The following is a 14,118-nucleotide window of genomic DNA, read 5'->3' on the forward strand; positions in this document are numbered from 1 at the left end:
AAACTAAACCGTGTGTTTTACCACAGTTAAGAAAAGATTTCTAATGACTGCGAATTACTTAATTAACTTAAAACTTTAACGCCCAGCTTTTTGTTGAAACAAACTTTTTTTAAGGTCATTTTTGAGCTCTTTCGTTCCTGGTTTAGGAAATATCAATAATTATATGGCGTACTTGCAAATTTGCCCACTTTAAAACCAAAACAGTGCTTATGGTGTGAGTTGCACAACGCTACAACAGTAAAAGTCAATTTTTTCTTCCCAACTTAAATTTTACACCTGATTTACGTTAGAAAAAACAAGCGCACGTCAAACTAAAGACAGGAAATCTCTAGGAAACAGCAAGCAAACATTGCTCAGCGCGTGAGTTACTGTCTCTTAACGAGCGCTTTCCTTACAAATTGACCCTTCTCACCGGATGACGTAATTACAAACGCTGCATGACGTCAGCCTAACAAATGACGTCATGTGGCGAGGCTTAATTAACGGCGCCGCGTTCAAACAAACAATTCCTAATTTCGCTTTTCCGATCAAACAAAAGCCACAAAAGATTTACTGTAGCAGCTAGTCTTTAAGTCGCCCTTTTTTCCCTTACGTCACACGTTACGTCATAGAAACGTCACCGAGTGATGTATCTGTGACAAGTGTAATCCCGGCCCATTGAGCTTGTCTCCGAAGGTTTGAATTTGAGCAGGCCAGTGTTTTCGTTCTGATCTAAATTCGTTCGCTCCGGTGTCTAACTAATGGGTAACGCTAGAAGGCGATTTGACCTCCATGTTAAGTCTGATTATTTGAAAGCGGAAATTTCAAAGCGATTTTTCCTTCTACTGAAGCGTGAGGGTCAAGTTTAACTTTACGAAATAAAAAAAACATTTTTTCAGCGGCTTTATGCCTGTCGATCAGTGCTTTGGTCGAGGTGCGTGATAATCCCGCGTTTCTTTTGTTTGCCAGCGATATTTTACCCTTATGTTAATTGGGTGCAGAATGACACACTACCGGCGCGACCCCACAAAAGGGGTAACTTTTAGGGGTGTGCGGGGCAAAGGGGGGATTAGTCTTCAAACCGCCCCGCAAAACTTAACCGCGCAAAAGGGACCCACAACACTGGGTGAACTCATAGACCCCCCCCCCCCCCCATAATAAAATGCTCATTTATGGCATAGCATAATACTCTAGCAAAGCTAGCATTTAAGATAAGACACTACTAAAGTATCTTAAAATATATATATATTTCGCCAGCAAATGCATCGTCAGTATATCTTAATTCCGTGGGTCTTTTGAAGGGGTCAGGGTAATTTTCATTATCACATATTCAGTGCTACAAGATACGATATCACCCCGCTTTTGTGGGGTCCCCGATTTTCAAGTCACCCCGCAAAGTTAGGGGTATCGAGCCCCCAGACAAAAGAAACTAACCCATACTTCGTTCTCAAAGACACACACATAGGGCCCCCTGTATAGGAGACCACCCATACAGTCAACAGTTCGGTTGTTGCCGAGCAATCATGTTCCTTGTACCTCGCCCATCCGTCGGTGCGTTTACGTGCGTGTGTGCGTGCGTGTGTGCGTGCGTGTGTGTGTGCGCGCTGTAGCTAGGGCTTTGTTTATATAGGATCAGTGGAATGGTTGCGGTTAGGTTGGCCGCCGCTGATTGCTATCCCCTTCTTACATCAACAGTTCTTCGTTCCCTCGGATTTCGCCGGTTTTCCACTCTATATTTCAACCCGCCTCATAGCGCATAAATTCGAGCTTTCGATTTACGTTAAGGCAGTTTTCCGATAAGCGTTCAGTAATCTTTTTGCTACGCGAACGTCATTTTTTTCATCTTTAAAGTTTTACTTTTTAATTCTACTTTTTAAACGGTTTAGGGTCGAAGTTTTGATTTTTCACTTTTTAATAATAAGGTAAAATAAGGTGTCTGCTGAAATGTGTTTTTTTAGCAGTTTTCATTTCCTTTTCAAGGCAACTTATATCTGGTATTTTTATTTTAAACCACCTCCGACTGAATTACGCCAGACTTTAAGCTTATAAGAAGCGTGAAAGTATTTTAGTAAAACTTGAAAAATTTTGTCAGAACTGTTGTACTCTTGCCATTTCGAAAATCCTTTTCATTTGGAATTTCAGAAACCTTTTCTAAGCCATCTATTTGAATCATTTGTCGGACATCGACGATATTTGCAAATAGCCACGTATTTGTCTAATTCTAAATAGGGTAATCAGGTGGCACGTAAAGACGAACAGAGTTGTCGAGAATTCAATACAAGCTGTCTTTATAAAGAGCCGCCTGATAGCCTACTGCGTCGAGTGGACGACGTATATATAATATATTAATATTAATATCGTACGCAACTGAAAACGTTTGTTACATTCTTTACAGAAGCTGGAAATAGTCCATTTTTTCAGCTGTTCAAGCCAAGCGCGTGAGTAGCTTAAACGTGGCAGGCCCAATCCCCAACAAATATTTGGACAGCCCAAAGACCTTCCCGTAACACGTGTAACAACCCCCCGACAAACCCCAAGGGGTTCTGGGTGATGGGGGCACACCGCGCACCCCTTTCATCGCCCCAGTAGAACCACATAGCGCGCATAGTTTGGGGTTGCTTGGGTAAGTAAGGGGGTCTTTTTGGGGGATTGCGGTTGTAATTCGGGGCGGAACTCTTTGTGTGAACATCCGCTGAGTTTGTTTTGTAAATCTGCTGAAAAAATATCAAAAACGCGTCGGTATGCTAGCCACCGTATACCTGTAAAAGTGCGACATAATTCTTCCACTAGTAGGCAGGGAATTTGTTAAACTAGAGAAAACTTGATTGATTTTTATAACCATACTTCATTCCTATTAAACGGGAAAACATAGAATATTTTCCCTAAAAAGCATCAAATTGACCTTTTTGTGGGTAAATGTCTACTTGTTAAAAATCACATACACCTTTTGTCCAAGATTCAATCAAAATTCTACCTGCCTTTAGCACTGTGTTCAACAAAATAGCGGCATCCATGTGTAGGGGTGACGGTGCGGCTTGACGAACAGTCCCTTCACCCACTTTCACCCACCACGGGCCCCTGAGGGGTCCCATGCAGCGAAGCGGCAAGCGTTGCATTCCTTTGCCCAGAGATCAAAGGGCGGGATTTGTTAAGCTTCGCTCAGCTTCAAAGTGCCTTGTGCCTAGTGTAAACACTTTCGACGTTTGTCAAGTCGCCCACTGCAACCGACGGTTCTGCTGCTACTTGCAACCGCATTTTTTTCCCGTTTATTTTGGGGAAAGTCGGTGTAGGCTTTAAAACTGAGATTGTACAACTTTTTCGGGCCGCTGTTTTAACCTTTTGAAAGTAATAAGCTTAATCTATTCCTAGCGCTATTTTGCATAACAAAATGGTTTTACTCGAAATACTAAAGTCAAGTTAAGCCAAAACAGTCCCGAGTGCCGGCTCGACCGACGAGTTGGACAAGCGACGAGTATACGAGTCGAACGAGTTACTCGGCATCAAATAGGGCGAGTTGTTGTTCTTTTGGTCGAGTAAGTTGTGGTGAGTAGATGAAGGCGAAGTGAACGATTTGCAATTTTCGGTAGAGCTATAAAATAAAAAGATTCCGCTTAGGATAAGTACACTCTCACTTCTTGTCACCGTATACAAACTGTGGCAAAGAAAGAACATAACTCACACGGTAGCCGGCGTTTTAACTACGCGTTATTTTTAATAAACACCCAAAAAGCTAACCGCGTATTATATAGGTACGTCTACCACAGGTTGAGAACCAATTCCAAAGTAACCAAACATACTGACAACCATAATATAAAGGTGATTGCTTATCTAGGTCTCAAAGGAAGTGGCGTTTATCAGACTAAACCAAAGTTCCTCTTCGTTTATTTGTTTGTAGAGGCCTTACTTTTGCCAATCCAACCAACGTTGAACGCGTGGCGCTGCGAGACAAAGCCCTCTCTGACTCACGTATGCAATCCGGTGCAGGGATGCCTGTCAGTTTGACGTGCATTGTAAACTGCGTTTGGGCGTTAGATTTACGGTTGGAAGTTTTTAAGGCGAATGCGCAAGAAGTTTGACACCAAATTGATATAATTATTCAACAAACAATTTTTAATTTTGATTTGCATGTTAGTCCAAAAAAAAGCAGGACAAAAAACAGGACAAACTTTGTTGTAACAAACACTCCACAACCTCGAGAAAAGATTTGTTACTTGTAAAAAATCGTTCATGGAAACTCTTAAGATCTTTAGAGCTAAACCTTTTGAATAGCAAAAAACATTCGAGCCAAAGATTCCAGACAAACATTTCAGGCTTAACATTCTCTCAAACAATTTAAAACTACACAGATATCGTTTTAAAAATACTAAACGCCTTGAGCAAAGAATGTAATTCACAATATTGCGAACAACAATCTCTCACTTCACCAAAAAAGCAATACATAACCCTCACCAAAAGCACCCTACAACAAAATCATTACTTTGCCAAAATAACTCATAACTTTTACCATTGCAATGATCAACGACTAACGACCTTGCAGACGAACTTATGACCTTGAATAGTGGTCAAGTGGTTACCCTTGAGATCCAAACAAACACTCAACGTTCGATTTGTCTGCTTTGGTTCCCGCTCTTTTCTAGAGGTCATTCCAAGGACACGCGTGGCGTCTCGGCCCATTTTCCAATCCATGACACGACAGGCCGAGAAATGGGGACCACCCAAACACAAAATTGCCCCCCTCCCCCCAAACAAAAATCTTCGTGCCAAGATTGCTGCGCTTGCGGTTTCGGGTTACGACATTGGTACAAATTACAAGGCCCGTAAAACCGCCTTAAAATCGATTTAGAAAAACTCAATTTGTTTTATAAATATAGTTTAGGTTGGTTTGGAAAGTAAAGTTCAAATTTCTGACGCGTTCGACGGAGAAAAAAACCCTCGTAATCCCCGAACCTTGTAATTTATGTAAAAGCCTCCTCACATCTGCTGTAAAACACACCTGTAATTAAAAAATTCAAGTAAAACGAAAAACAAAGATTAAATCACTGTACATTTGCGACAGTAACGGTTTGTTAGCTCACCAACTTAACAATTTTGTGCTTTTTTCGTTACATTACTAACAGCAAAACTATTTTGTCCTTTTCAGAATCTTCCAAAAAATCCGGCTCCAAATCTTCGGGAAGCTTCGACGACCAAATCATCCACGATCTGCACAAGCTCGCTCGATCCGAAAAGAAGAAATCGCGCGCCCACGTCATCAGTGACGTCAGGCGAGCGACGCACGACGCCAGGAGGCGACACTCGCGCCTTACGTCACGTCTACGTCACCAAATGGTCACCATGGTTACCGGAGCGAGCAAAAGAAATATCCTGAGGACTATAGCCGCGTCGAGGCAAAGTATCCCCAAGGTCCTGACCATGTCGAAATCGGTTCGGAAAAACGTGGAAGATGACGTAGGAACGAAGAGGAGCAAGGAGCAGGTTGGGAGCAAGAGTGGTAAAGAGTGGGAGCACTCCAGGAGGAAGCGCTACATCTCCTACCCGAGGAACATCGAAGTTATGGCGACTGCTGATAACGCAATGACGCGGAACCACCGGGACGTCGAGCATTATGTGCTCACACTCATGGCAATTGTGAGTCACTTCGACTATTGTGACGTAATGTTGTGCTAGTTTTACCTAACTTTAGTTTTATGTTGGATTTTAGATGATTCGGGAATCATTCGGCTTATGTCATGGATCTAGATTGGTTTAAAGATGCCACTTTAAAAGTGGTTTATAGGCTTATTTTTATTTTTTTTAATCGTTTGAAAGTAATGCAGTTGCTAGGAAAAGATTATGTCTCAGATTTTTTTCAAAAAATTAAGTAAGTTATGTCTTTTTAAGAACAGTAGGTAAATTGAAAAAAGTCAGGTCTATTCTCGGAAAAATGGTATTCGAAGTTAGCACTTTAGTTTCAGCTATAACTAAAATCATGTTGCATTGAAAATACATTATAATTTTTTAATCTTGAAAATATCATAACATTTAAGTGCTTGAAAGCTGTTACTTACTTCAGCAACCAGCTACTCTTCCAAAAACCCGTTTTGTTCATTTCAAACACCTTCAGTCGACCTGGAAAATTCGCCACCGCAAACTGCTAATCCCGTGCGCCAGCGTACCGCAAGCCGTGCTAATCCCATGCGCCACAGTGGCGCACAAATCACGCGGTCGCGCGTTCCCAGAAGCGCCCCGGCCGGCGCCGGTTGTGAGGTCACAATGCCGGCAACAGTCGGCCATTGTGACGCTGCAATGCCAATCAATTGTTACTACACAATGCGCATTGTGCAAAACGCCGCGCGGTTTCGAAATGGGCGGCTTGGCTGATATCTTATCGCAGTGTAAGAGGACGTGAGGCCGCCGCTGCTAGATAAGGCCCTGTATGCCAATGCTTGTGTTGCTGAGCCGTATGCTTAGGTTGGGCATTACTGCTGTTATCCCTGCAATGCTCACACAATGGAGGCTGGGCATATAAAGGGTGATCGAATAAATAAACTTAGGAAATAATCCACGGATATTTCGCCTCTTTCTTTTAAAAAAAAATCAAGTACATTATCCTGTTGGTCAAAACAACTATAACTGCCATTTTATCGACTAGCACTTTTCTTAGTAGTTAAAATAATGTGTCAAACCTCAATTTCGGACGTATGAAGCAAAAATCGGTACCTACAGTAATGTTATTTTAAACAGGACTTTTATATTTCCTATTGAGTGCAAAAAAGTTCATAAAACCTCATGGCCCACCTAGACATTCCCGCATTTCTCAAAACTTGTGGTTTCCCAAATTCTCGGCAAACCGTTTTTCCAGCATCACCGCCCGTCGCTTTCCAATCTCTAATCTCGAAAATCGAATCGACGCGAGGTCAAAGTCTATTTCCACCCTCGGAAAACGATGTAAAAGTATAAACAGATAAACAAGCGCGCCCAAGCCGATAACAATGGGCGTAGAGGGCGATTTTTAATCCGTGTTTTGGCCGCGCGCGCGGTTTCTGTTCTCGGTAATGTTTCCTTAAACCCGGTGCAACTTATTCGTTGTTTTGTTTTAAAACTAAGCTTTGGTGGCTTTTCGGCGCGTAGAGTTTGTAAATAAACTCGATTTTCGCAGGAAAATTTAAGTTAAAACAGCAGAAGAGTTTTTTTACGAAACTACATTAAAAAATTAACTGTTTGACTCTGTTACTTTCTCTATTAATTATAAAACCTTTATGACGTCGACAAGAAATATTGTGAAAATAGAATGTACGAACGTCGAACAATTTAACCGAAAAAAATCTGCCAATAATTTTGTTTCATTAATCACACATTGAACAATAAAACCAACATACAAGAAACCATTCCATCAAAGTTGCCATGGCCTTAACACCCGCTCCTGGCCATATTTTAGTTTTTTATAAAAAAAAAAAAAAAAAACAATGCTCCAGTTATAATTTAGATTAATATTATCCACATCACAAAAAATGACCAGAAATCTTATTTGCCGCGTACTAATCCTGCTAGAAAGTGTCAACCACCGCCGAAGCCTTTCCAAATGCGATTACCGCTCTCCGATTGGCAGATATTTACAATGGGATAAGGCACACGTCACAAACGATTCGTTCTATTTCCGCATCGCGCGTCTCTGAGCCAAAAACCTGTCTCGTACCGAACTGAGGAGAACTTCATTAAGGCCTTAAATAACTGGCGTCCGGTTATCTAATTAAAATGAAACACGGTTACTCATCTAAGGTGGTTTTAAAACGTGAAATTCAGTAGTTTAAAATTCTGTTTCTCTGAAAAGCTTTGCAAGGCCATTTTAAAACATTTATTTTGAAAAAATTTAAAACACAATGATTGGAGGTTGTAGTTGGACGTAGAATACATATCAAATCCCACACAGAAGTAGGTGGCATTTTGAACGTTTTGAATAAATCCTTATTTATTTTCAATAAAGAGTTATTCCTAACGGTAAAAATGATACCTACTTCTGTATGGGATTTAGGATTCTTAATTTTGAAAGAGTTGTCTAAAAACAACATGTGGTTTTACAAAGACGAATTTTTGTTTGGTGTAAAGCCACTTTTTACGTGTTCTAATAACGAAAAACTGATATGCAATTTTCAAATATCGAAGGTTAATTATCTAATGCGTATATAATTTCTTAGAGTTTAATCCTTGGTTTGTGTTTTTTTCCCCTTGGGTCGCATCCACATGACGATATACTTTTTTAAACTTTCCTTAATATGTACCGAAATTCATTTGCTATTTTCAAGTGGTCCAAGATATTTCGAGGATCCTTGGCAATTTTAGGAAGTTCTTTGCTTGTATAGCAAGTCTGTTTCGATTTTCGACTATCGCAAATGTACGTGCCCTTTATCATTTACCGTTTTCTCTATTTTCCCTGGCCATTACTAAATAACGAAAAGGGCTTAGATAATAATCTATTTAAGAAACGTCTACATTGAGATGACAACTTTGTATAACATTTTTTATAATAAAAGGCCAGGCTGCATAATAATTAATCATCCAACCCATGAATGAGAAAATGCGACATTTACCACGTCTCTCTAATTGTCCTGCCAATTACCAAATACCCAACACAGGCTTGGGTTAATTTCAATTTTAACAGGCTATTTCAGAAACGTCTACATTGAAATAACAACTTTATTTCACATTTTCTCGCATAAGGAAGTCAGAGCTAATCCCTCAGACCCATGAATGAAAAATGAACACCACAATTACCTTGTCTCTTTGTTTGTCTTCGCCATAAAAAGCAAACGCTAAAACCTACCGCATATCATTTCGTTGCCGGTTCTACGGAAGACCTGCCTCTATTTACTAAACACTCAATTGTGACGTAACCATAGTGTGCGCCCCTCCCCCTAATTCTCGACAATCGCCCGCGTTTGGCGCGCGCGCGTATTACGTCACAATGGAAGGCACTTATGTGCATTCCGTCGGTGCGTTAAGTGACATTGGAGGTCCACTCGAGAACATTACGTAATGCTATAGTTGGCAAATCACGATGGTAAGTCGAGATTGCGGGGAGGTTTTGCTCGAATTTCTTGCCCCCTCTCTTTTTTGTGGTTGTAACTGAAGCGTGACTTCCTGACGCCGTGTGTACTCTACGTTCTGGCGTCTTGTTTCGTAAATTTAATTTCGTTTTTTTTTTTATTATTTAATCTAATTTTACCCGAAAAGCTACTTAGGATTTTAAAAGTCGCAACCAAAGTATAAAATTATGCTTTTAGCATTTTACAAAAGTCCGTCCACTATGACGTAACAGTTGTTCAACAATACCATATAAGGTGTGACGTCACTGACCGCCAATTTCCTTTGGTTTGTTGCCAAATCACGGTCGAAGTTGTCTCACCTGAAGGGTAAAATTACAGAGTCATTTTCGGTCAATTTGCACGAAGAAATATATTGCAACAAAACAATCGATTGTTCTGCCAAATATATTTTTTCTTCGGTTTTACATAAACAAATAATATAGTAGGACGTAAAGCAATTGTCGAATTGATATACTGTATATATGTATGATATTTTTGTCTTCTGCCCCATTTTCACCATAAACAATTGTTGGAAAATGTTCACTAGACAATCCAGATTTATTCGAAAACTCCACAACATGTTACGTATAATTCTTATGTAGAAGTAAACAATGGTAAAAATGACCATGGTGAAAATGTATAAAGAGTTATTTGAAACGCACGAAATGTGGGCTTTGATATTCTTACTACATCTAACTAAAACCTCCAACCATTATGCTCCTAAACGTAAAATTCTGTTTAAGCAAAATATACCGTTCAAGTGTATACCAAAAGTAATCCTTCTTAAGTAAAGCCTAAAGTAATACTTCGTAAAAAAGAAAACTTTTTTAACCTCTTTTGAAGATTCGTTGTTAAACCTAAATAAAGCAATCGAGTCGAAATGTGTCAAAATTTCTGGGAAACTAGCAACAACGGCGCCGCACAAACTCACAAACAAGTTGTTTCACAAACATCATTGTCTGCATTTTATTTACGACGACCCTCTCCAGTTGCCCATAGGCCAAGTTCATTTTCATCTAAAAGCGAAAAAAAAATAGCTTACCGGAAAAAACAGGGGCTATCGAGTGAATTTCTTTGTGTGAGAAACGTCTCGCGTCTCACAACGGTTCGTGTAGTGGCCGCATTTCGAGTGGCCCCTCTATTGTCCCTCGCCAAAGGGCGTACATCCTACCCTCAAGGGCTTTCTTCGCGCTTCGCCGATCAAGCGTCGAAACTAGCTTGTCGAAACGAATAGCACTTGTCGCTAAACTGGCCATTTCGTTTTTTTTAAGTTTGTTCTATCGGTTTTGCTGAAGCCGTATCCCAAGCGCTCTTTTTTCAGTTCTTGGCTCCTTAGGTGACCTCTTAAACCCCATACCCCCATCCACTGCTGGTCTTTATAAAAAGTCAAATCTATTTTGTTCCATTTTGTTTTGTTTATTTTTTGAGCGAGTTATTTTCGGTTTGGCTGTACCCGGTGTATACCAAGTGTCCCTTTTTCAGTTCTCGACCCCCTTAGGCGACCCCTTGACACATACCCAACCCCCTGCCTCTGGTCATTATGAAAAAACTTAATCCACTGTTAAACACTTTTTTATTTTATAATTCCGTTTTTATCTCTAAGATTTGTGCTTTTTTGAAGAGCAGGGTCTTAGAAAACACAAATGTGCTTAATAAGAATATCAAAGCCCATACAGAAGTAGGTATCATTTTGGACGTTTCGAATAACTCTTTATTCATTTTCAACATGATGTTGCTTCTGTATGGGCTTTGATACTCTTATACGTCTTACTACAACCTCCAACTACAAATGTGCTTATTTCTGGGAAACGTGCTTGAGTTGTGTGCTTAGTTTGTCGTAACTAAAACAATTGTCTTTTAACTTAAACAATTGGTAATAAGTGAACTACGATGTCATCGCAAAGCAGCGTGCTTCGTTTTTGGTCTTAGCAGATGGCAAGCCTGATGTTACATGTGGTTCGTTTTCGCCCAATGAACAAACCGAATCAAGCAGTGGTTTTTACGCCTAATGGCATCTCATTAAGAGGCCCTCAAAACACATTCGACCGTATTTCCAGAAAAACACAATTGTGTTCAAAAGAATCCATTGTTTAATCTCAACCTCTTTCAGAGTTGGCGTTTAGGATTAGTGATCCGTAAACGTATTTGTGGTTGTTTATGGCGATGATTAACTAACGGAAACGGAACGAAGCGAGGCGAAACTTGCGGAAACGGAGAGATCACTCGCGTGGTTTCCTTTATTTCCGTACACTTTCCGTTCAAACTTTTTAATAAACGCACAGTTATATCTTCTTTGGAGCATAATGGTTGGAGGTTGCAGTAAGACGTAATAAAAATATCAAAGCCCATACAGAGGTAGGTGTTATTTTGTTAAAAATGAATAAAGAGTTATTCGAAACGTTCAAAATGATACCTACTTCTGTATGGGCTTTGAAGTTCTTATTATATCTTCTTAGTATGTGTTTCCAAAACAGAATATTGCCGCCCTCCAACAGAACACAAAACACCGACCATAAAAGCTGTAAAAGTGTTTAGTAGCTTGAGAAGCGCACCGCTTCGAACAACGATCAGTCAGCTAGGTCTAGAACTTTTAATATAAATATGCATTTTGTCATATAAATAAATGGCATTTTCAAGCTACAGTTATATCTTGTAACAAATGAACAAATCATATCTCAATCGGTTTGTGGGATAATCTAGGTTTGGTAACACGATAACATTTTTGTGCACTGCAGCTAGAGTTTGCGATTAAACTTAGCGATCTTTAACTTTAAACTTAAATTTTAATTAAAAAAATAAAATTTGAAAAAAAGAAATTTTTTTTAGAAAATTAACTATGAATTAAAGAAAGCTGAACACGCTAAAGCAGATTTAGTCTTGTAAATTGTAGAATATTACCTTCGTTAACTTTGCTGACATATTTGGTTTCGTTTCAGATTGCGAAACTTTTTGCCCGAAATATCCGGTATCTGTATCGGGTTAATTTTGTTATTTAAGTACAAAAGTATTTTGTCGTTACACTAACCATTTTCTCACGATTTAAACTATCATCGTCATAAAAAATCTCTAAAACGCGTTTAATCAATGATTCACCCCCAAAAAATCGTCTGTGCGTGGTTTCACATCTTTTCTGGATCCTGTAATCATTCAGTTTCGCAATTCGCAAAGGCAGCGTGAGAAAAATGTGTTTGTTTGTCATGGAGAAATAGCTGTCTCCCGAATGGAGGGGGGCGGGGGTAATCAAATTATCAAATTCCTGAACTTGTACTCCACGCCAAGTCGCGTATATCCGCTTACCCATGGGTCCCCTGGGGTGCTGGAGTTGGGGTGAGTCACTAGCGGTTGGGTAAAATGGCGAATTTTAAAGTGTCAGTTTTCGTTTTTTCATCGCAGTAGAAAATCCCTCTTTTCCGTTCTTACCGAGTCGATTGCAAACAAATCAAATTTGTGAAAACATCCTGCGCGTGAATGACCGGTTTGTCATTCAAGTGTAGGCTTGGCTTGCAAGCATTTCGTCATTGCTTTTATTATTAGATCATGGTTGCGAGTAAGAAAAGCGATATTTTTGGCTTTTTGTGCGATTTTGGTTTTTTTTATCTGCGTGGAACAGCGGAATAAAAATGCGCGTCGTTTTAATTTTCCAAGGGCTTTACATAATTGATCTAATTCGTATCTAAACTCAACTATGTGGTATTAAAATACTTGCAAATACGATAATGTACACTCGAAATAATAGTTGCGAAGAACTATAGTGCAGTGTGTAATTTTGATTTTCTTTTACAAACAAACAAATAAATAAATAAAACTAAAATTTACGCCCCTTTCTGCGTCGCAAATCCCAGACATTTTCTGAAGGCGTCGCAAAACAAAATAAAAAAGCATAATGTTTGAAAGTTGTAGTAAGATGTATTAAGAATATCAAAGCCCATACAGAAGTAGGTAGCATTTTGAACCTTTCGAATAACTCTTTATTCATTTTCAACATAGTGAGGAGGCACTTCTCATTATTCGAAAATAAAGAAGTTTCACTCTTCTAACTTTCCCTTCACTTCTCAGGTGAACCACGTGTACCGCGACCCAAGTGTGGAGAATCTCATCAACATTGTCCTTGTCAAGTTGGTCGTCGTCGGAAACTCGCAAGTCCAGGTGCGTTTCAAACCAAGCCTTATCGCTAAATTAAGTGTTTTTAGGCGTTTAGAACAGAAAGGCTGCTAAGGCTGGGAGATTAATTCTGATTCATATTGCCACATTCATTCTCACAACTTGATCGATTTGACTTTTTTGTTTAGTCAGAGCGTTTTTAGACCAAGGTAATTATTTTTTCTTTATCACAACGTTTTAGGTTAAAACTGGGAGATTAATGCTACTTTGTCACACTAATTTTAAAAATTTGATCGACTTAACTTTTAATCCATTAATTATCACAACTTTTTTAAGCCTATAGTAAAAGTTTAAAAAATTGTGATTTAAAGTTTTTAGCTGAAAAACGTACATCTGGTCAAAAACTTGAAATTCTTATTTCCGGCTAAATTTTGTTGTCCTCGTGTTTATAAGCCCCGTTGGTGCATGTAAGCATTTGTGATAAACAAAATCTTGAATTTCTTTTTAAACAACACTTTGGTGCAAAACTGAAAAGCGAGATTTTAACGGTTTTTAGTTGACCAGGTCTGTGTTGTGAATGAGGCAAACTGTTTCGACAAACAAATACAATCTTGTTGTTTGCGCACAGATCGCAAATTTGGCGCAAATGGATTGCAAATAATAAAAAATAACAAGCCACACTTTTCGTGCGAAATTCGAACGACGTTGAAAAGTTCTCCAGCACTTACAGTACAATTTCTAGTCAGTTAGTTTAATCCCGTAACTGACGAACAATAATTTTCGCTTTTTTCTGTCAAAACTTGATAAAATCATTTCAGATAACTCGTTTACCGGCTGCATTGGGTTATTAAATTCAAACGACGCACTTCCGCATGTTTTCGAACGTCCGAATAATGGCTCACTGTTACGTCAACAAACAATATATTTCCCCGTTAAATTTTGGCCGCTCGCTGTAAAACTAACGAGTTTGCAAAGT

At 39.3% G+C, this 14,118-nt stretch overlaps 1 protein-coding gene across 1 annotated transcript in view; it reads left to right on the plus strand.

Moving 5' to 3' along the window:
- LOC146146629 (A disintegrin and metalloproteinase with thrombospondin motifs 9-like) overlaps window positions 1-14,118 on the plus strand; it is a 73,349-nt gene that overhangs the window by 17,374 nt on the left and 41,857 nt on the right. Inside the window, exons 5-6 of the mRNA XM_083386930.1 lie at window positions 5,120-5,607; window positions 13,098-13,187. Coding sequence (XP_083243056.1) covers window positions 5,120-5,607; window positions 13,098-13,187 — 578 coding nt within the window. The remainder of the gene's footprint in view (window positions 1-5,119; window positions 5,608-13,097; window positions 13,188-14,118) is intronic.

This window comes from Ascidiella aspersa, chromosome 4 (genome assembly GCF_963924565.1).
Source record: "Ascidiella aspersa chromosome 4, kaAscAspe10.2, whole genome shotgun sequence".
NCBI classification, from domain to species: domain Eukaryota; kingdom Metazoa; phylum Chordata; class Ascidiacea; order Phlebobranchia; family Ascidiidae; genus Ascidiella; species Ascidiella aspersa.